General features: G+C 38.8%; 1 protein-coding gene across 2 annotated transcripts; it reads right to left on the bottom strand.

Moving 5' to 3' along the window:
* Positions 1-317: 317 nt before the first annotated feature.
* Positions 318-23,655, bottom strand: RAD51AP1 (RAD51 associated protein 1). Of its 2 annotated transcripts, none has more exons than XM_039255753.1 (9): positions 23,557-23,655; positions 20,386-20,435; positions 18,410-18,551; positions 15,410-15,519; positions 13,671-13,757; positions 12,934-13,083; positions 6,801-6,962; positions 3,532-3,684; positions 318-1,191 (listed from the first exon to the last, which is right to left on the bottom strand). In XM_039255753.1, the coding sequence occupies exons 1-9, from the start codon at positions 23,571-23,573 to the stop codon at positions 1,058-1,060; spliced, it is 1,005 nt and encodes a 334-aa protein (XP_039111684.1). In that variant the 5' UTR covers positions 23,574-23,655; the 3' UTR covers positions 318-1,057. The 2 variants fall into 2 exon arrangements, with proteins under 2 accessions (XP_039111684.1, XP_039111685.1); XM_039255754.1 differs by having other exon boundaries at positions 12,934-13,038.
* Positions 23,656-23,899: the final 244 nt, after the last annotated feature.

Raw genomic sequence — 23,899 nt, 5'->3', positions numbered from 1 at the left:
CCTGCTCGCGCCATCTCTCTCTCTCTCTCTCTCTCCTAGAAATAAAAAATAAAATAAAATAAAAATAAAAAGTGATCAGGAGCTGGCTGACATTCTCACCAGAAAATGTAAAATAACCCTAACTACTTTTATTCATAACAAATTTGGAGCTAAGCTTCCTGAAAAGCTGGATTATCTAATATCATAATAGGGATGAGCAGGTACTTGACAGCCATTCTCTAAAGCAGTGGCTTAACATAAAATGATGATTTTAAGAAACAGCTCCCCTCGCCCTTTATATTTACAACAACAAAACAAAACTTAAGGTTTAGTTTATTTTTTTGATAAAGCATTCATTTAATCATGAAATGCAGACAATCAGAGACAGGTGGATACAATGGGGCTCAAGCAAAGAGCATATCAAAACCTTTTCACTTTTATTAAAGGCATTGACGAGAACTTCATAAAATGTCATGAAATTCTATTTGCTATACAATAAACATCTACTTCTGAGTAGGAGACATATGTCATTACAGGAACCATTTTAATGTGTAAACGAATTCTGAATTCTTACTATAAGTATTTGGCTAAAATATGAAACATCTTTGCAATTAAAACTGACAATATAGCTTAAGTAAGATTTCAGAAATGTTTCTTGGAAAAAGTAGGAATGTTTCCTTTTGCCAGATAAACTCTGAACAGTTACAGTTAAGGTGCCATAAATTAGACAAAGCTAGGAAGGAGCATCAAGTTTTTAGAAAAGAACAGCATGCAGCATGGACTTCCTCCATGTCAAGCTGACAACCACTGAATGGCAATGACATTATTATACACAGGAAAAATAGGATACATTCTTCAGAAGGAAAGGGCATTACAAGATAATTCTGATAAACAAACCTCTTATAGAAGTCTCAAATAGCTTCAGAGAACATCATCACAGAATGGGTAGAGGCAATTTATAGGATATTAAAGGATTCTTTTATATTACAATACCCTCCTTAAATATAAACACAAATCAAATATAAACACACTTGTAGAACTGTGATTCCCTTAATCAAACATGTGTTTACTACCACACTCAGCTACTAGCGGCATTTGGATGCAAAGGTTTAACTCGTGCTAATCTGGACAAACCCAGGCGGAGACTCTGATTTGGAGACTTAACAGACACGCCTGCCAGTGGGCTCTTCCTGCTGCTGCTTCCGGATATTGCTGAAAGAAAACATAGCACCTGATGCTGATGATCTTAGAAATTTCCTAACAAAGATCAACTTACAAACCTGAAGATGCAAAAACAGGTAGGTAGAGATTACTCTGGTATACAAGCTCTATCCAAGATCAAAAGAATGAACAGTATTAAAGAGTAGAAAGAGTACAGTACTGCCTATTTTCAAACGTGCTCCGAAGGCAAGGTAACAGCTCCAAAAATTTACGCTGGAAAGCTGAAGTTGCTAAATTGGGAGCAAATCACACTGGTTGTAGAGGCATGGAGAATAAAGAAATGCATGGAGTTATAATTTCTAAAGTAATAGATAAATCTAATGCTTTTTTTAAAAATCCCATAATTTTTCCAAATACTCCTTGCATCTATTTTTTTCAAATATTAAATAACTGTAAACACGATCAATGCTCTTTTTACTTATTTATACTAGTTCTTTTAAGTGACATCGTATAGTATTTGCCTTCTTTGACTGGGGGTGGGTATAGGTGCATGAAATAGATAAGGGGGGGATAAAGGGGATCAAGAGGTACAAACTTTCAGTTACAAAAGAAATGTCCCAGAAGTGAAAAGTATAGCACAGGGAATATAGTCAATAATATTATAATAACGTTTGGTGACAGATGGTGACTACACTTACTAAGGTGAGCAGTGAGTGATGTATGGAATTACTGAATCAATATATGGCTGATTATTTCAGAAGATGAAATGAAGTAATTAAGAGACTTTAAGTAATCATGCAATCTCAGACTAAAATCTTTTTCTTATAATGTTTTTAAAATATTTCAAGTTTTTATTTAAATTCTAGTAAGTAACATATAGTGTAATGTTAGTTACAGGCGTAGAGTTTAGTGATTCATCACTTACATATAACACCCAGTGCTCATCACAACAAATGCCCTCCTTAATGCCCATCACCCATTTAGCCCATCCCCCACCCCCACCTCCCCTCCAGCACCCCCCAGTTTGTTCTCTATAGTTAAGAGTCTCTTATGGTTTGCCTTGCTCTGTTTTTTTCCCTTCTCCCATGTTTATCTGTTTTGTTTCTTAAATTCCACATTGAGTGAAATCGTATGGTATTTGTCTTTCTCTGGTGTATTTCATTTTAGCTCCATCCACATCACTACAAATGACAAGACCTCATTCTTTTTTGTGGCTGAGTAATATTCCACTCTGTGTGTGTGTGTGTGTGCACGCGCACGCATGCGTGTATCTTTCCATAGCTTGGATATTGTTGATAATGCTGCTATAAACATTGGAGTACATGTGCCCCTTTGAATCAGCATTTACCCAAGGATACAAAAATACTGACTCAGACTGAAATTTGTCTATTAGTACCTAGTTATCAGGGAGTGACCACTATGGATCAATCAAGAAATGTCACTGAGGGGTGCCTGGGTGGCCCAGTCAGTTAAGCATCTGACTCTTGACTTCAGCTCAGGTATGATCTCACAGTCATGCGATTGAGCCCTGCCTTGGGCTCCAAGCAGAGTGGGGAGCCAGCTTAAGATTCTCTTTCCCTTGCCCTTTGCCCCTCCCCCAACCTCTAAGAAAAGAAAAAAAAGAAAAGAAAAGAAAAGAAGGAACAGAAAAGAAAAAAGAAATGTCAGTGAAAAGAAGTAAACCAAACTTGAGTAGATTTGGAGGGACTTAGGAGAGGGGACAGATGGGGAGAAACAGACCAGATGGAGGAAACTGGATACAGAGAGCCTCTTAGAGAAGATATACATTGTGTTTAAGGAAGAAAAATCATATCAGTTTCACTGGACTAGGAAGTGGATACTTCAGCATGAAATAAATGGGGCCTGGGCTAGGGTTTTGGCAATGTTAAGAAGAGTAAAAGTCAAAGAATTCTTGAAGGATCAGCAAGGCTTGGCTGTGGAACAAAAGAACACAAAGAGAAGTGAAGTCTGCTAGGGCATTTGTGAAATGCTAGAAGTCCCACGTACAGATCCTGAGGCTTCAGTCAGACTATGATCAATGGGTCTTGAGCAAACATTTTTGCCAAAAATAAGTATCAGGAATTTTAAATGTGGACACTCTTTGACACTGTAACTCCACTATAGGAATTTATTCTAAGAAAATAATCAAGGATGTGCCCACCAATTTCAAAAGTAAGGATGTCTGGGCTTCTTGTAACCTTATTTATGACACTGAAAAAATAAGCAATCTGGATGCTCGATATAAGGGAATGATAAATGACAAATAAATGCAGCGACTAAAAACCTTGGTTTTGAAGAATACATAATATGGTATAACATTTACAATGAGGAAAAAAAGCTGCCAGTGATCATTTTCCAAGCCCCTGCCCTTAGTTAATAAACATACCATACCTGGTGGGACCCACTTGGGTTTTTTGTTTTCGGTTAAAGGACTGTGTACTTGTGATGGTTTCCTAGAGACCTCCAAAGAAACAGAAACCTTTTTTGATGAAGGCTGAGGTTCTGATTTCACAGCAGCTGGAGCAGAGTCTCCTGAAGTCACTTCTTTAAAAAATATACATAGAAAAAGTTTTTCACAGAGGAAGAATAAGTCTACAGGTAGGTATAAAAACTATAAAGTTACATAATCTTATAAAAATTAAAAAGGCAAGATTATCAATTAGAGAAACTCTTATTATATACAAACATTTCTTGAGAGCCTAGGAACAGCCATCTTTTATGAGCATTTATATGCAAGGCAGTATGGTAGGCATATCATGTACACCACCTTTAACCCTTAGAGTAATTCTGATATGGACATTCCTGGCCCCACTACCAGATAAGGAAACAGTAGTCTGCTAGCTGGTACGTACCTGAGCCAGGATAGGAACCAGGTCTGGCTCCACAGTCCATACCTGTAGCCATTATATAATGGTGTCTCATCAGTATGTGTCAGTGAGATGATATATTAGGCTCTAGGGTTACAAAGGAGCTCCTAGATCCTGCTCCCAAGGAACTTACGGTTTAGTCACTAGGCTCTAGTAGAAAGGGGAAAAAAGTAAAGATGTGTATAATACAGTGGGATAAGAGATAAGATACTCTAGAGGTATGCACAGGAGGGAACCTACAATCTGTATACATCCCTGCATAGGGATCAAAGATACAGGGAAGTTGTTTGAGGATAGTTTGAGCCAAATCAAGGCTGAAGAGGAAAGATGAGTTAGAGGGACATTTTACAGGAGGTGGGAACAGAGCATGCAAAGCTGGAAAACGCAGCAGGTCCCAGGACCAGCCTCTGGTTCAGTATGGCTGAAGCAGGAATGTCAAGGAGAGAGACACGGATGAAGAGCTGTGCACACCAGTGAAGGGGTCTGGCTAGTCACCATCACATACTGACTTTTCTCAGGAACACTTGTATTCTGAATACATCTTTCTGATGGTAGCATGTGGCAAGCAGACCACCTAGAAGGCTCTTAAGGGAATCTAGGTGGGAGGTGATAAAGGCCTGAACCCAGGGAGCAGGGAGGAAAGAACAGCAGATTGGAGATCTTTCAGGCATTAGATAGGGGGAGAGGGGGAAGGTAGTGATGGAGATGAAGAAATAATCATAACTTGCAAGTTCCTGTCATGGGCACACTGCTGGATGGTGTCATTGACCCAGGGATGAACACAAGAATGAGACCAGGTTTTGGTCTTTTTTTTTTTGAGGGGGAGGGGGGGATGTGCTGTAAATGAAGGGAGGAGAGGTAGAATATAAATTCACTTTTTAGATAATACTTGCTGTGATATACCTAAGCGATATCTAAATGTATCTGAAGATGAACATTTTCATTATATATACTTCTTAATGTTAACTTCTATATTCCTAGATCAGCACCGTCCAACAGAATCTTTTCTGCTGTGATGGAAATTCTGTGCTGTCCATGTGATAGCCACTGGCCATATGTTGTTATTAAGCACTTCAAATGGGATTAGCAAAACCATGAATTCACTTTTAAAGTTTATTTAATTTTAATTAAATCTAATATAGCTGTTTTTAGCCTGTGGCTCTCATATTGGATAGAACAGCTCTCAAATACGTTCTCTATCAAGGGAAAGATTGTAACATGTGCCTGACAAAAGACTCTCAAAGGTTATTCCATATGTTATTAATGGGAATAGAAATATAATCCATATTTCCTAATTCTTAACCACATTATTTAGTATTTAATTTTACTACTAAAATTATATATTATGCTTCCTTGTGAAACAACTTGCTTCAATACAGTAGACCTGAAATGGTAAATTCCAATGTGTAAACTGACATTTTATTCTTAATTTTTAGTGTTTCTTGGTGAGGAAGCATACACAAGCATCCAAAGAAAATATAAAATAAATTCATACTGTCAGTGACTTTTTCGTATCAATTTGTGGTAGACAGAAGAATGGCCCCTCAAAGATGTCTATATTCACCTTCCACAGCAAGGGACTTAGCATATGTCATTAAGTTAAGGATCTTAAGATGGGGAGACTATCTTGAAATATCTGGATGGTCCAATGTACTTACAAGGGTCATTATAAGTGAAAGTGAGAAGCAAGAGAAAGAGAGAGAGAGAATCAGTGATGTGATGTGAGAAAGTCTCTGCCTTTTCTGGCTTTGAAGGTGGAAGTGGACTACTGTGGACCACCAGTCAAAGAGCACAGGCAGCCTTGAGATGCTAAGAAAGTCAAGAAAAGGAATTTTCCCCCAGACTAGCTTGATTGTAGTGCAGGCAGAAGCACTTTGAACTTGTGGCCTCCTCAATTATAAAATTATAAATTTGTGGTTTTTAAGCCACTACAGTTGTGGTAATTTGTTACGGCAGCAATCGGAAACTAACACAGTTTTATCTCTAAAACCTTCTGCGCTTAAAACCTTTCTGAAAACCAGATGAATTTGTCAATTTAAAAAGATGCTAATTAAAACCTTATTCAGAATACAGTGGAGGGAGGAATATGAATAAGTATTTAGTTCTTATTTCTCAGTAAGTACTCAGCACCATGCTACTTAAGGTGACAGCAGCTCCCACTAGTAAATGGAGTTTGAATAACAAAAATCTTTGTTTCAAACAATGAAGACATAAAAATATGTATTAATAAGGAAAAATCAAGTTAGTGTAAGTTATAGTTTATAATAATCTATCATATATTATGAACTCAAGAAAAACCAAAAAAGCCCTAAAACACATAGCAAAAGGATTCTCAAAACAGAGACTTAGTCAAGCATGAAAGCAAGAAATTAGAATCATATAAACTTCCCTGTTAACTGCCTGGAAAAAAAGTGGTCCAGGGACTACAGCTTGGGCTCTAAATAGACAAACCTGGGTATAAATTCTAGCTCCTCACTTAATTATTTGTAAGAATTTCCACAAATTATTTAACCTGTCTGAGGCTCAGTTTTCTCACTATCAAATGCAGATGATAATGGCTACCTCAGAGGGTGGCCGTTCATGCTAGTGGAGGGTAATTCTAGTCAGAGCTGGTAGGCAGTAGGCGGTGGGCAGAACTCTTGTCTGCTTTTCTCCCTTCCCCATCCCCCTTTCCATTTACATACCTTGGCTAGAAATGAGCACTGACAAAATGTTAAGGAGAACAAAGGCAAAGGTAAGGAAAACACATTAAATAAACCAAAAACATTTTATAGTGTTTTGGATTAAGCTTACCCAAAGTATTACATTTGGATTTAGGTTTCCTCTCCTTTTCAACTGGGGATTTGACCTTCACTTCTTTCTTTTTAATTTCTTTCACTCTGTTTTTTCTCATGGTGAAGTCTTCATCATTATCTTCACTCTCACTAAAATCAGAGTCATCCTCAGATTCTTCACCTAAAACAGAAGATTGCATACTTGATCTTTGTTCTAAAAACTGAGGCTTCCATTTATCCCTGAAACTAATACAATATTGCTTTTAAACAAAAAAATGGGCCTCTATGGCCTTGACTTTACAGCCTTTGCATGAGTCTTGTGTGCCTCCTGCTATACTATGCCACTGCGGTGACTGAGAGCACGGTCGGTCACCTGGGCCTGAATCCTGGCCCCTCTGCTCACACTTTGTGTGACCCTAGGCCACTCACTTCACTTATCTTTTCTATGTATAAATGAGGATCATCATAAAACCTACATCATAGAGTTGTTGTGTAGATTAAAGGAGTTAATATAGGCAAAGTGTTTAGAATAACATCTGGCAGATATCAAGCAAAACAGAATTCTTTGCTCTATTATCATTATAGTTCCCATCAGTAACCTTTACTTCCAATGTTTCCAGTTTAACTCCGTGACTTTTGAGAAGAATGGTAGGGTACAATATTAGCCACTCTTTCGAAACAATGACTTTGAAGGTAATAGTAACATTAATCATGTTACTTAATGATGTAAACTTCAACATTCTAAATAGAAACCCCTTGGGAATTGAGAACAGACTAACCATACCACAACATCTTAACTGATAATCCTACATATGATTTCATTTGGGGGCACACCTGTCATTTCCCACAAACTCTTCTCTGTACTGCATGGGTTCCTACAAGCCAGTGAGATAATAGGTTACGGAGCTACTGCTGCTCTGGAAATAAGCATGAAGAATATCTGATAGTTAAGCAATGATTCTTCTATTTGGGGGGAGGGTTCGGATACAGGAGGGGGTCAGAAAACCACGTCTTCTAAGTAATAAATTCTGAGTGCTAAGTGTAAGTAAGGGTTAGTACTATATTCATAAAAACTTTACATTTTTTATATTATAAAAGCAGTATATGCTTATTGCAGGAAATGTAGACCACACCAAAAAAGTATTAAGGGAAAAGAAAATCTCCTAATCTCACCACTCAGAGATAACTGTTATGCCCACCATATATAATATCTACCTATTGGGAGGAAATAATATATTTTATATGAAAATATCTATAAAATTTTTCAAGCATACACAAGAAACAATAAAACATCACACAGATTTAATATTCATCAATAATTTGCTACATCTGTTTCATCTCTCAACTTCTCCCTTTCCTTCTGGTGAGGCATAAGGTCATTACAATTCTTTTTTTTTTTTTTTTAATGTTTTATTTATTTCTAGGAGAGAGAGAGAGAGACAGCGTGAGGAGGGGAGGGTCAGAGAGAGAGGGAGTCACACACTGAAACAAGCTCCAGGCTCTGAGCCGGCAGTCAGCACAGAGCCCAACGTGGGGCTCGAACCCACGAACCGCGAGATCATGACCTAAGCGAAAGTCCCAGGCGCCCCAGGTCATGACAATTCTACATATTTCACAATGCATCTCTAGAAAATATGAGCTATTTTTTTACACACAACAATGTCGTTATCATATCTTACAGTATCAACAATAGTTTCTTGGTATCATCTTCTTTCTATTCAGTGCATATTAATCACTTTTTTTTTAAACCCCCAACATGGGGCTCAAACTCACAACTCTGAGATCACGATCTGTGCTGAGACCAAGAGTTGGACACTTTAACTGACTGAGCCATGCAGGCACCACTTAATCACTTTTAAATACAGCAATTGAAGTAACCAGGTCAGTTGTCTATAGAACTTCTGACACTCTGGACTAGATCAGGCTCATCTAATTATTTTTTTGTAAGAATATACTTCATAAGCGATGCTTTGTACTTCCTATTATATATCAGAAAGCATAGAACATACAGTCTTCCTCTTAGTTGGCTCAGTTGCCACCAGCCCGAATTATTGTGAAGATCCTCACCAGCCTTTCATTGATGGTCTTTGCCTAAATTAACGATGTCATTATGATCTTCAAATTATGATTTCCTTATTGTCTTTCCATGCAAGTAAAAACTTAAAAACAGGTGAGAGTAATCAATCCACAGAGTCACATGATGTTTATGGGGTTATATAGAATTAGGCATATAACGCCAGCAGACCACATGGAGGCTGCTATAAATAGTACTTCGTAAAATCAAATAATTATCTCTGGAGTCCCAAAAGGATCTAGATTCAGGGAGGGCAAGTAGCAGAGTTTCTCCGAAGTTTCAAAGTACAGACGCTAGGAAGACAAAACTTCCCATGTATCCCGAAGCTCTGGCTGTGCATGTGCTCTTTTCTGGGCTTGAGAGGATAAATGGTAGGAGCTGGCTAAACTCTACTCATCAAACTTCTCCAACTGATGGGGTCCAACTGATCATTATCAGTCAACAGAGAAAACAGGTTTTTTTTGTTTTTTTTTTTTTAGGGAAGATTCAGTTTATTTATTTTTTAAATAGTTTATTGCCAAGTTGGTTTCCATACAACACCCAGTGCTCATCCCCACAAGTGCCCTCCTCCATGCCCATCACCTCCCTACCTCTCCCCCCTCATACCCATCAGTCCTCAGTTTATTCTCAGCATTCAAGGGTCTCTCATGGTTTGCCTCTTTCCCTCTCCCCCACTATTTCCCCCCTTCTTCTCCCCCATGGTCCTCCGTTAAGTTCCTCCTAATCCTCCTATATGTGCAAACATATGGTATCTGTCCTTCTCTGCCTGACTTATTTCGCTCAGCATAACACTCTCAAGTTCCATCCACGTTGCTACACATGGCCAGGTCTCATTCAGAGAAAGCAGTTTCAATCATCTGGTGGTGGCAAGTGGAGCTCCCAGAATCCCTAGTCATTAGCACACCAAACTGGCAAACCTGAAAGGCCCAAACGATGGGGTTATGGATTCTGTGAATCTTCAGATGTCCTTGAGAAAAGTCTATGTTCTCTCCAATTTTCATTTTTCTTTCCCTGCTGAAAGTCACAAATGATCCTTTCTCTTCTCATCTAGGGTGAGTCAATACAGGGGAAAATTCTGACATTTCACCTAAAGAAAAGGATCCTGCTCCAAAATAACTTCATGTTGTCTGAAATGATACCAGTTACACATTCAAATGCAATAGTCACCCTAAGGGAACTGGAGAGCTGTTAGTCACCATCGGCTTAGGGTGAAAAATAAATAAATAAATAAACCGAGCGTATTGCTCCTTAAAGTACATTAAACATAAAGAGAAATAGGTTTATCTTTCAATTTAAAGGTAAAGCAGGCTTGGTTGGAATAGCTGAAGGAGGCTTATGCAGCCAGAAGACATTGTAAGGCTTTTGCATTCTGGGGTAGGGGACAGAAGAAGTTAAAAGAAACAAAGAGAGGGGGGCGCCTGGGTGGCTTAGTTGGTTAAGCGTCCGACTTTCGCTTAGGTCATGATCTCGCGGTTCGTGGGTTCGAGCCCCGCATCGGGCTCTGTGCTGACTGCCAACTCAGAGCCTGGAGCCTGTTTCAGTCTNAAAAAAAAAAAAAAAAAAAAACATTAAAAAAATAAAATAAAATATGACTGCCGGGGCACCTCGGTGGCTTAGTCAGTTAAGCGTCCGACTTTCGCTTAGGTCATGATCTCGCGGTTCGTGGGTTCGAGCCCCGCGTCGGGCTCTGTGCTGACTGCCAGCTCAGAGCCTGGAGCTTGTTTCAGTCTATGACTCCCTCTCTCTCTGACCCTCCCCTGCTCAAGCTGTCTCTCTCTCTCTCTCCTAGAAATTAAAAAAAAAAAAAAGAGAGAGAGAAACAAAGAGAAGATTCTGCCTAAAGCTTAGTTTGCATATTCACGGTGCAGGCTAGGGGGGTAGTTGTCACCCCTCAGCTAATGGGCCAGCTCCCTCTAAGGGAATGACTGCTTTTCAGGGTAGACCACATGGCACTTTATGGGGAGAACAGCCATACCTGTAGTTGGTTGAAACCAAAATAATGTAACAGGGAAAATAAACCAAAACCAGCTCTCAAAGAGCTGGAGAAATAGCCATTATTTTAGTTCATAAGTGACCCAAGGTAAGGGATACTTCTTAGAACCTAAGAATTTGTGAGTATCTACTACTATATAAACATTCGGCAGTATTTTCTCCCAGTGTCCTAACCAGTCTCATATCCAAAGATTCAGATACTCCACTTATTCACAAATCATTTTTACCACCACAGCTTCCTGTTATGATTACTGTCCTAGTTATAATGATAACAACCTTCATTATCAGAGTTCACAATACAATCACCATTTAACAACCACATTTTCCCCTATACAGCTAACAGGTCTTAAATTTGTCTAAAGGACATGAGAATAATTTTCAGTTAGAAATATTTTTTGCTGTCTTAATATCCAGCATAACCTCAGAAGCATTCAAATTTCTTTTATTGTTTATTTTGAGAGAGAGAGAGAGAACGAGCAGGGGAAGGGCAGAGAGGCAGAGAGAGAGAGAGAGAGAGAGAGAGAGAGAGAGAGAAAGAGAATCCCAAGCAGGCTTGCACTGTCAGCATGGAGTCCAATGCGGGGCTTGAACTCATGAACCGTGAGATCATGACCTGAGCTGATATCAAGAGTCGGACATTTAACTGGCTGAGCCACCCAGGTGCTGCAAGAAGCACTCATATTTCAATAAATATTTTCCTTCTTATTTTGGTGTTTTCTATATCCTAAATTATTTGACTGTACAGAAGTTGAAATTAAAATCTATTCTTCTCTCAGAACTATGGTTCATATTTCATCTCAAAAATATGTGCTTCTGTAAAACTGAATAAGAAAAACAACCTGAAACCAGGACAGTTCCTTTTTTAAAAAAATGATTATTTCCTTCTTTAAAAAAAATGTTTTTTAATGTTTATTTATTTTGAGCATGCACGCATATGTGCTGGGGAGGGGCAGAGAGAGAGGGAGAGAGAATCCCAAGCAGGGGCGTGGGTGCAGGGCTCAATCCCATGACTGTCAAATCATGACCTGAGCCACAATCAAGAGTTGGCACTTATCCAACTGAGCCACCCATGCACCCCTCTTTAAAAAAATGTTTTTAATTGTGGTAAAAACACTAATGTAAAATTCAGTCTTAATCTTTTAAGTGTAGAGTTGAGTAGTGTTGAACATATTCACGTTGTGCAACACATCTCCAGAACATTTTTTTCTTGCAAAACTAAAACTGTGTATCCATTAAACAACCTCCCATTCCTCCCTCTTAACAGTTTCTGCTACCCACCTTTCTGTTTCTATGAATTTGACTATTTTAGATACCTCTTAGAAGTAGAACCACCCAGCCTTTGTCTTTTGTGACTGGCTTATTTTGCTTAGCGTAAAGTTTTTACGGCTCACCCAAATTGTAGCACATGATGGGATTTCCTTCCCTCTGAAGGCGGAAATTCCAGTGTATGTATAGACCACCAGGTGTTTACCCATTACTCTGCTGATGGGTATTTGAGCTGCCTCCACCTCTTAGCTACTATGAATAAACTGCTATAGGTATGGGTGTGCAAATATCTAAAACCCTGCTTTCAATTCTTTTGAATATATACCCAGAAGTGCGATTGCTAGGTCACAGGATACTTCTATTTTTAATGTTCTGAGAAGCTGCCACCCTGTTTTCCACAGCAGAAATCCCACTAATAGTGCACAAGGGTTCTAATTTCTCCACATCCTTACCAACACTAGTTATTTTCTGTTTTTTGACATCCTAATGGGTGTGAGATGACAGCTCACTGGGATTCTGATTTGTATTTCCCTAATGATACTGATATTGGGTATCTTTTCATATGTTTTTTGGCCATTTGTGTTTTCTCTTTGGAATGTTATTTTAGTTTGTCCAGATGCTACTCATTTTTCAAGGCACAGCTTAAAGGTCACCTCCACATGAACCTTTTTCCCCAAATGGCAGAGCTGAAGTTAACTGTCCTGTATGTTCAAGTTTGCACATACCAAACATTTAGCACAGTGCTTTGCATCCATTAATGGTCTCTAAGAACTTTTTTCTGAATTTCCTAGGCTTAATTTTGAGGTAGGACATAACTCACCAGTTGCAAAGTCTGGCTCAGAGTCATTAGCACTATCGCCATCACTGCCGTCCAAAAGAATCTTCCTCTGTTGTACCACAGCCTTTGAGGCTGCTTTTCTTTTCCCTTGAACACCAGGAAAATCATCTTCCTCAGTAATCTTATCCAAATCTTCAGGAAAGGCATAAAAATCAACGGAAAACTTTTTGTGACAGGTAATATTGAAAGAAGTGGAGAACAGACTTCTATCACATCTGCCCATGTGATAAAACATCTGTTTTATCTGCCCAGCTTCATTCCTCTGCTGCTTCTAATAGACCACATAGTCCAACCTGGCACAACCATGATAAACGTCAATCGCCTGACAACAGAGTCCAGTTTAAGGATAAGTGTAAAACCCCACTGAGGAGTCTTTCCCCAAGAAATTTGAAAAGGGAAGCTGGGAAGATGCAGCCCCTTTCTTCAGCAGTCAATAACTATTGACTAGAAGCCACAAGTAGTCATGACCTCCCACCAGGGAAGAAAAGGAAAATGGGTCTGCAGTAAAAGAGAAGAAAACTAAAACACAAAGAAACAAAGGAGAGGAGGTGAAGAGAACCTTGACAAATTTAAATATCTTGGTTCTAGCTACAGTGTCAGGTATTTAAATAAAAGTTAGAAAAACAGAATTGTTAATAAAAAAACAATATTATTATTAATATATTAATAAATAATTAATACAAATATATTAATATATTTATTAATATAATAAAGCTTACCTAAATAATCGCTGGCTACACTGCAATTGGAGATATGAGGGGCCTTACTCATGGTCTCAGTTTCACGACTGTCACATTTTTTGATGCCTAAAGACAAGGAAGAAGGAAAAAGACAAATGCACCTTAATCAGTCAATGGGTAGAAAGAGGAAAATTGGTGTTCAAATGTAAATGCACCCGGATACAGATGAATGATCCAAGCTCAAGCTAGCACATCTTATCTTGGAAAGGTCAGCATACGGTTAGGAGTTGGGCTCTGAAATCAAACACACTTAGACTTAAGCTGAAATACGGGCTCTACCCCTTGCACTGGCTATAAGAGCATGGGAAAGTGGCTTATCCTAAGACTTTATATCCTCATCTATAATGTGGAGAGAAAAAAATAGAGTGTGGACTAATCAGGTGTATTGCGGGGGATTAAACGTGGGTCACATGTAGAAATTGCTTATTGTAATGCCCAGCACATAGGAAACAATCAATGAATATTAACTATCATTTCTGTAGTAGATACTCACTTTTACTAACAAAGACTTTTCAATCATTATAATAATCTTAACTTGATCTGAAGTATTTCAAGAGGACTTTAAGTCATGGGCCCAATTATTAAATCCCAGTGCTATAAAGTGCATTAATCTGTGAGAAGTGGTACCTCCAAGGAAGTCCTGCTATGTATCCTATCAGCTCTTACAGGAAGCAGATGAGTTCCATTTTCTCAATTTGGGGTATAAGACAATTCCCTTTTTAAGTTTCTTTAATTTCCTGATTACTAAATGGCTCCCTAATCAATCAACAGTGTTTTATTTACTGTCAAATAGGAGGCAATATGGACTGAAACATCTATACCCCTAAATGAGCTAATGAATTAAAAATATCTTCCAGCGCCATCTGGGTGGCTCAGTCGGTTAAGTGTCCGACTTCGGCTCAGGTCATGATCTCAGGGTTCATGGGCTAGAGCCCCGTGTCGGGCTCTGTGCTGACAGCTCAGAGCCTGGAGCCCGTTTCAGATTCTGTATCTCCCTCTCTCTCTGACCCTCCCCTGCTCATGCTGTCTCTTTCTCTCTCTCAGAAATAAATAAAACATTAAAAAAAATTTAAAACATTAAAATAAAACATTAAAAAAATTTTTTTAAATATCTTCCAACATGAAAGAAGTGAAAGTAATTTCATCCAAAAAGCATGTTAACAGTTTGAGTGTCTTTTCCAGGAATAGTGATTTCTGCCTCTCCAGAGTATCAATATTGCTATCTTCTACACAGTTGCCAGAAAAATCGAAGGAGAAAAATCCAGAGAAATCCACAAGTCCTACATCTCATAAGTCCACTGAGCTTGCTAACCAAACAGGTATCTTCAAGCTTTGTAAATAATAAAAATTACCCTCACTGGGTCATGTTAAACTGATTTGAATTTTGAGAGAAACGAGACAGATCTTAGGACTATATAGACCAATTCATTACTTAAGAAATTAAATTTCCACTGTAAACTAAAGTGTGACCTGGTCATCCAAGTTCATGGTCCATAACTTGGCCCAGAGTTTACATTAGGTGTTAAGCAGAGAGATGTGTGTGCAGGGATGAGATTCATGCAGAATAAGCCATGGAATCTAACTGTGCCCTCTGCAAATGGCTCCATTTCTTATCCAAAGTATTAAACTTTTATTCTTTCTTCTATGAAGGCTCATCCAGAGACATGCAGACAAAAGCAATGAGGTTATGAAGAGAAATATATAGAAAATAAAGTTACTTTCATCTCGTGCCACTTCTGCATCAGTGGTGACTGCTGGAAGTGCCTTCACTGATAAAGCGAGTGCGACTTCTAAGTCTCGCTGGTAGAGCTTGTCATCTAAAGCCATCCTAAAGGGAGACAAACAAATGAGTTTTAAAAAATATCAATCTCAGCCAAACAGCAAAATCTGCGATTTTTCTGAATTACTATTTAAGAGCTGCTAACCTTGCAAAAATGTTTTTTGAACAGTCATCATGACCAACACTGACTTCAGTGGTAGACTGCTAATGTGCAGTTATGTCATGTTATATGTAGCATACGAGACTGAAAGAGCAGCAGCCTCTGGTATTGTACGTACTGCCTCCTTTCAGTGTATTGTAAGTCCTTACTACCAACTCCAAGCACCTGCTCAACCTAGAATAGACTTACCTCAAAAATCCACTTAGAAATCTTCCTTGACCCCACTCACACCGCCTTAGGCAAGTATTATAGCTCTTATATTACACTTTTTTAATATCTGTTCCTCCCAATCTAGACTTTAACAAATATGTCACCAAGTACTTACTGTGTATAAGGCAATGTACTAGATAGAATACTAAAAGTACCATCAAGGAGTCTGCAGTTAATGAGGAGGTTAGGGAAATAAGACCTGCTGATAATTTTCCTATATGAGCAGATTATTATGTCTCCTATTCAAGGTGGTCAGAGTGCTAGGGTATGTAAGAAAAGAAATCAGAGACAGATTTTTAAAAAAAAAAAGTTTACAGAGGAGGGCACTTGTTGGGATGAGCACCGGGTATTATATGCAAACGAACTTGACAATAAACTATATATATATATATAAAAAAAAAAAAGTCTAAGGATGAAATACTGAGATGCACCTTGAAGGATTATTTTTAAAAATAACTTTTATTGAGATATAATTCACATAGCATAAAACTCATCCTTTTAAAGTATACAATTCAGCAGTCTTTAAGTATATGCAGAGTTGAGAAACCATCACCACTATCTAATTTCAGAATATTTTCATCATCCTAAAAGAGACCCTATATCTATTAGCAGTCACTCCCTGCTCACCCCTCCCCAGCACCTGGCAACCACTAATCTACTTCCTGTTTCTATGGACTCACCTATTCTAGACATTTAATGTCAGTGGAATCATACATGTGCCTTTTATGTCTGGCTTCTTCTGCTCAGCATGTTTTCAAAGTTCATCCACGTCACAGCATGTATCAGTACTTCTTTTTACTGCTGAATGATATTCTAGTGTATGGACAGACCACATACATCCATTCATGAGTTGGACGGACATTTGGACTGCTTCCATTTTTTGGCTATTATGAATAATGCTATGAACCTCTGTGTCCGAGTTTTTGTGTGGGTATATTTTCATTTCTCTTGGGTATATATCTAGCCTACGTCATAAGATAACCCGGTGCTTAACATTTTGAGGAATTGCTGCTCTGCTTTACAATGTGGCTGCACCATTTTACATTCCCAGCAACAATGTATGAGAGTTCCAGTTTCTCCACATCCTCGATAACATTGGCTATTGTCAGTCTTTTTGATTATGGCCATCCCAACGGGTGTGAAGTTATTATCTCACCATGGTTTTGATTTTCATTTCCCAACAGCTAAGGATGTCGAGCATCTTTTATGTGCTTATTAGCCATTTGGAGATCTTCTTTGGAGAAACTACGCAAATTCTTTGCCCATTTTATAAATTGGGTTATTAGTTTATTTACTGTTGAGTTGTAAGAGTTCTTTATATGTTCTGAATACAGATCCCTCATCAATTATATGATTTACAAACATTCTCTCATTTGTAGGTTTTTTGTTGTTGTTGTTGTTGTTGTTACTGTACTTAAGATGTAGTACAAGAAACTCAAAAACAGTGGTGCCTGGGTGGCTCAGTTGGTTGAGCATCAGGCTTCAGCTCAGGTCCTGATCTCACAGTTCGTGGGTTCAAGCCCCGCATCAGGCTCTGTGTTGACAGCTAGCTCAGAGCCTGGAGCCTGCTTCAGATTCTATGTCTCCCTCTCTCTCTGACCCTCCCCTGCTCACACTGTCTCTCTCTCTCAGAAATAAATTTAAAAAACATTTAAAAAAACATTAAAAACAAAGACAAAAAAAGGGAAAAAAGTAAAGAGTGGGACATGGGGAAACTGCCGCTGTGTTGATGAGCTTTTCTCCCGCTTGTGGAAGTGAACCGTACCATCCCCCATGTTCCATTTGTTAACATTCCCCTTCTGCTCATCTCCTCTCCATACTTCAGGTTTGGGGCCTCTCAGAACTTCCTTCCCTCATTCTCTCTTCTCTCTTGGAACTAGTGGAAATCCAGAATTCGTCTAGAAACTATAGGACCTTTTCAGTGCTGGACAAGTCTAAACAATATCTGCAGAAAAACACATGGTTTTAATTTTTAGAAAACTAACCTTACAGATATAATTTTTAATAAAGTAGTCTTATAAGACTTGAGGACTTTAGAGACAGATATACAGTTCTATAAAAGTAAGCTGTACCTCCTAAACTTCTAATTGTCTTTAATGATTGTCTTAATACTTAAATGAATATTTCCTTAGATGATTGTGAATTTCTATTTTAAGGCAGAAAGTCAGAAGGGGATTAACGGTACATCCCTGTTCTCCTACATTCATTAAATAAAATAATACCTACGACTGGGCTCAAGTTCTCATTTAAACAAAGAGTTCAAGGGGCTGGGTAGCTCAGGCAGTTAAGTATCCGACTTTGGCTAAGGTCATGATCTTGCAACTTGTGGGTTCAAGACCTGCATCGGGCTCTGTGCTGACAGCCCAGAGCCTGGAGCCTGTTTTAGATTCTGTGTCTCCCTTTCTTTCTGCTCCTCCTCTTCTCACGCTTTGTCTGTCTGTCTGTCTCTCTCTCTCTCAAATAAATAAATAAATAAACGTTAAAAAAAAATTAAACCAAGAGTTCGAATTTGTCCCTCTTTTAAATTGGCACATCTAATGTATATTTACTGTATGTCTTACCTCTCACCTTTTTTTAGGGGTTTTCTCTTGCAGTGGGATATCTTCTTTCTGGAGATTCTTCAGTTTAGGTTTCCTTGTTTCTAGTTTTAACTCCTTTGGTGTTGCTCTGGGTTTTTTATTTGAAGGTGCGGTTGCAGAAATAAAGTCATCTATTCATGTGTGAATCAAAAATAAAAGAATATATGAAAAAATAAAATTTAAAAAAAGCATGAAATTGCTTTTCCTAAGAAATAAAAACATTTTCTTAGCAGCTGAAATTCATTACTGTGTGTGTTCAAGGTTTAAACGTTAAGAAAGGTGTTTAATTGCCATCATTAAAAAAAGTTGGCGTATTATTTGTCTTTATTCTCACTTCTGCTTTTTAACTTTGTTTCAGAGGCATTTATTAAAATATAAGTCTATCAAAAGGCAGTTCACTAAAAAACCTGATCTAGTTCCACTGACACTCAGCGTAAACCTGCTGCGATAGATTTCACACACATGAGCAGCACATGGAGGCATACCCTCAAGGCGCACGTAGTCTTGATCACAGCGTTAGCATTTATTAACACATGTTGTCTCTGTCGAGCTTCCCCATGTTGGAATATGTTAACGTGTGACTTACCCCACCCCCACCCCATGATGTCTAGAACACTACTGGCAATTTATAAATATTTGGTGACATACTGATAACAGTAATAAAAAGCTACAAGTCAGAGTCAACACTATTTTCTCCCAAGTCTTAGACACACTTACGGTTGAGCCCAATGCAAAACAGAGGTTCCTTCAAGCCTCACAAAAACCGAACATTTGACTCTCAGAGAGCTCTGGGGGTCTGAGAAATATAACACCGATTTCAAAATATAATGTAATCTAACTAAATGTTTCTCACTTTTTGACCAAAGTTCGTTTCACAGCAGAGACCAACAAATACATAACCCAATAGGGTATAGCCTATGCCTAACCTTTCTTCAAGGTCTTGTTTTTTTCCTTCCAAGGTTTTATTTAAATTCCTGTTAGTTAACACATACTGTAATATTAGTTTATTAGTTTCAGGTGTAGAATTTAGTGATTCAACACATACAACATCCAGTGCTCATAACAAGTGGTACCTTCCTTAATCCCTATCACCTATTTAACCTACCTCCTCAACTTCCTTCTGCTAATCATCAGTTCTCTATAGTTAAGGCTTGGCTTCTTGGTTTGCCTATCTTCCCTGACCCCATGTTCATTTTGCTTCTTAAATTCCACCTGTGAGTGAAATCATATGGTCTTTGTCTTTCTCTGACTTATTTCACTTAGCCTAATACTCTCTAGCTCCATCTCCATTGTTGCCAAAGGTAAGATTTCACTCTTTTTTATAGCTGAGTAACAAACGATCCAGCAATTGCACTATTAGGTATTTACCCAAAGGATACAATAATTCTAACTGGGGAGGAGGGCACTTGTGGGGATGAGCACTGGGTGTTATATGGAAACCAACTTGACAATAAACTATTAAAAAAAATAATACTAATTGGAAGGAACACATGTACCCCAATACTTATAGCAGTATTATTTACAATAGCCAAACTAAGGAAAGTGCTCAAATGCCCATCAGTGGATGAATGGATAAAGAAGTGGTACAGAAGAATAAACAAGTGGTCTTGTTTTATTGTACAGTTAATGAGATTTCACATTATATTCCGTAACACATTTGTGTTTCAAAAGACATGTGTTCCTTTCTTCGGGAAAGGGAGAGGAGGAGTCAAACCACATTATGAGAAACGTGGGCCTAGAGTAGTTAGATCTAAAGAACTATTTTACTTGGTCCTGTTAATTTATCACTTACCTACATAATTCTTACATCAGCATAATTATGCCAAATGGTTAGAAAATTATTTTTGCAGCCCTAGCTCATATACAATTGGGTAAGATGTTCAATATTAGAGTTCTATATGTCATATAAATTCTGAGAAAATAAATTTCCAAGTTTTTAAAGCAAAAACATGAATCTCCACTTACCATCACTGTCAGAGTCCTCAAACTGTGAGTAATTGACCGGTTTCTTATGCCTATGAGCAAGATAATTTTTTAATTACACAAATGCCAATTTCCCACCTCTAATCCTTAAGACCATTGACAGTCTTGAGTAAATGAAAATGTTTCAATTCTCTTAAGAGTACTTAAACTTGACGGGGCGCCTGGGTGGCTCAGTCGGTTGAGTGACCGACTTGGGCTCAGGTCATGATCTTAGTTCATGAATTTCAGCCCTGTGTTGGGATCTGTGCTGATAGCTCAAAGCCTGGAGCCTGTCTGGGATTCTGTGTCTCCCTCTCTCTCTCTCTGCCCCTCCCCTACTTATGCTCTGTCTTTCTCTCTCTCTTCTCAAAAATAAAGACTTAAAAAAAAGTTTTTAAAAAAGAAGTTGGATTTTACAGTAGGGACGTAGCATTAGCTTAAAGAGTTACAACTATACTTGATATACCCGATAAGGAAAAAAAATAATTCAGATAACCCTCAAAGTTAAAATAATAACATTAACACAATTTATATACTGTTTAATTGCTATGGGGCACTTATAAGTTCCTGTTGTATTTATTCTTTTGTTTTATAAATTCATTGTCTTCTTACTAGATTATAAACTTGACACTTAAAGCTATTTACTCTGTCTTTTTAATCTCCCCACAATACTAATGTTCTTTATGCAAAACGTTGAAACAATGGCGACTTTCTACCTGCCACCTGAAATGAATCTTCATACTACTTTAGAAAACCATTAGAAGAAAGTGATATTCAAAGTGAAAATAATTAATTCACTTTCTTCCTTCTTCCTCTAGGCACTAAATAAAATGTCCTTGTAGTTTTCTTTTCTACCTCCCACCAAATACCCAAGTGTGAATAACCTAGTAGATCGGTTTTTCTTTCAAGGAAAATGGGTGTTCTATGAAAAAGAGGTCAGGTCAGCTCCTAACTCAAACAATCTTACAAGTGCTTTTCCTGAAAACAACCACCATAGAAGTACTTTATGTATGTATCTCGTTTCCTCATTTGGAATATTAAAATGAAGAGTACTCTTGTTACTCTCCTACTCTTTGGAGTCAAAGAATTTAATTTTTTTTAAAAATTTTTAATGTTTTATTTATTTCTGAGAGAGAGAGACAGACAGACAGACAGAGTGAGCAGGGGAGGGTCAGAGAGAGAGGGAGACACAGAATCTGAAGCAGGCTCCTGGCTCTGAGCTGTCAGCACAGAGCCCGACGCGGGGCTTGAACCCATGAACTGTGAGATCATGACCTGAGCCGAAGTCGGACGCTTAACCGATTGAACCACCCAGGCACCCCTGGAGTCAAAGAATTTTAAAAGCTGAATAAAATATGAAAGCCTCTTTAGAAATTCTGAGACTGAATAATAGTAAAAATAAAAACTCTTAAAAAAAAGTATTCTCAATAATTGAGCTATAATGAGTATGATAATTTTTACTGCTTGATCAAGCACATTCTTAAGTGAAATTGGTATTTTTTTGTACTCTGAGTGTGCAGCAGGAAAGAATACAATGACACTTGTACAGTGTGGTGTCATTGCCTTGATTGGTGATAAGGAGCAAGCAGTTACACCACCATTGCAGTGCAGATGACAGAACAATGAAAAAAGTGAGCAATGTCTTAGGATTATTGTGAAAATAGTTTTGACCTCATGGACCTCCTCAGAGGGCCTTAGGGAACCCTAGGGGTCTTCAGACCATACTTTGACCACTGTTGCTCCAGCAAAGGGATTATGTCCTTGCTACTTGGGTGGACATACTCAAAATCCATTTCAGACTTCATGTGTTCAAATGGAACTCCTGATCCCCCACACCTCCTGAACCTGCTCCCTTTCCTCACCTTCCTCATCTTGGTTAGTACAATGACCATAAATTCAGTAGCTCAAGCCAAAAACACCGTGAAACCATCCTTCTTTTTTCCCCTTAATCTCCATATCCACTTCATCAGCAAGTTCTGTCAGCAATATCTCCAAAATACATCCCTAATCCTTCTGTCCCATTCCATGTCCACTGATAACATCCCACTCCAAACCACTATCTGATGATGTAGTGGTTTCCTTGTTCCCATTCTGGTCACCCCATCTCCCATTCCTTCTCCACCAGCAGCCAGTAAACTTTATAAAACCAAAATCAGATTTCCCTGCCCTACTTAAAACTCTCCGTTGACTTCCCATTGTTAGTAGAATCCAATCCAAACTCCTTTTTAAAGCCTACAAGGTCCTACCTACTCTGGCCCCTGCCTAGTTCTCTGCCCTAATACCCTACAATTCCCCCCACTGCTTGTTAATGCTACAGCTTTAGAGGCCTTCTTTCTGTTCCTCAAACACAGTAAAGCTCAGGGTGTTGGGTTTTTTCCCCTCTACGTGGACTGCCCTTGATTTTCACTAGCTAGCTCCTTCTCATCATTCATGTCTCAAATCATGTATCATCTCTGCAGAGAGGCACATCCTAACTACACTACTCACAGTAAGGCTTTCCTCCTTCTCACTATCACTTTTCAGTATTTGTTTGTGGCCCCCTACCCTCACCCCTGGACTAGAATGTAAACTACTACACCTAGTGGGATATATTAATCTTTATTACAATAACTTTCTAAATGACTGTCGGCCTCCATAGCGCTCCATGGTGGTCAAGTAGAGGAATAGTTTCAAATAGTATAATAGAAAACACAGAGGATCTGGAACCAGTATGATTTGAGTATTATCCTGCCATTCACTGTGTGCCTCAGCTAACTTGGCCTTTAGGCCTGGGAGTTTAAATCGATAAAACAGGGATACCTAAACTGCTATACCAGAGACTATAGTGATAAAATAAAAAATAAAAACAAACAAATAACACGTAACTAGGAACTCGTTGAAATGTAAAGCGCTGTTCGAATGCTAACACAATAAGGGCTTATTTAAATGGGGTGGGGGGTAAAAGAATCGGCAATAGCTACGGAAGGCAAAGAAGGAAAGAGGTAGGATGCTAGGATACTACCGCAGAATGGGTGGCTCTCAGTGGAGACTGAGAGCTTCCCAAAAACCGTCCATCACACCTTCGCTACCCACCGTCCCATTCAGCCCTATCCCGCCAATCGTGTGCAGGCCGAGTTGCCTTCAGCGTCTTCCTGCTTCTGCTCCCCATCCCCGCCAATGTCATGAACTACCCACCTCACAGGCCGCACCATAGCCCCCTCCAAGGCTGAAAATTTGCAGCACTGAAGTTCTTGTTGGCAGCAGTGGCGGTTTCAATTCCCGCCCAAAACCAGACACCAGAGCTCTCCGCCCCCTGCCACCAGCCCTCCAATGATTACCAGCCATCCTCGATGCAGCGCATGCGCACTGAGAAGAGGCGCAGGCTCACACCATTCCCAAGATATTGCCCTTCCGCATCCGGTCTACCAAAGCGGAGCACAAGCTTTTCTAACGCACTTTCGTCACGACAGTGGATTTTTTTTTTTTTTCCCCCCAGCCTTCTCTGAAATTCACAATAATAGTAGAAATACGCCTTCTT

The sequence above is a fragment of the Hyaena hyaena genome, unplaced genomic scaffold (assembly GCF_003009895.1).
Source record: "Hyaena hyaena isolate Hyena2069 unplaced genomic scaffold, ASM300989v1 scaffold_547, whole genome shotgun sequence".
Classification (NCBI taxonomy): Eukaryota; Metazoa; Chordata; class Mammalia; order Carnivora; family Hyaenidae; genus Hyaena; species Hyaena hyaena.
This window is presented reverse-complemented; position numbering and strand designations above follow the sequence as displayed.

Excerpts from the sequence above, each read along its gene's own strand:
- RAD51AP1 (XM_039255753.1), bottom strand. Across the intron at positions 6,963-12,933 it reads TGAGCCAGACTTTGCAACTG|GTGAAGAATCTGAGGATGAC; the intron begins GTGAGTTATGTC and ends CTTCTGTTTTAG. Across the intron at positions 3,685-6,800 it reads ATCCAAATGTAATACTTTGG|AAGTGACTTCAGGAGACTCT; the intron begins GTAAGCTTAATC and ends TATTTTTTAAAG.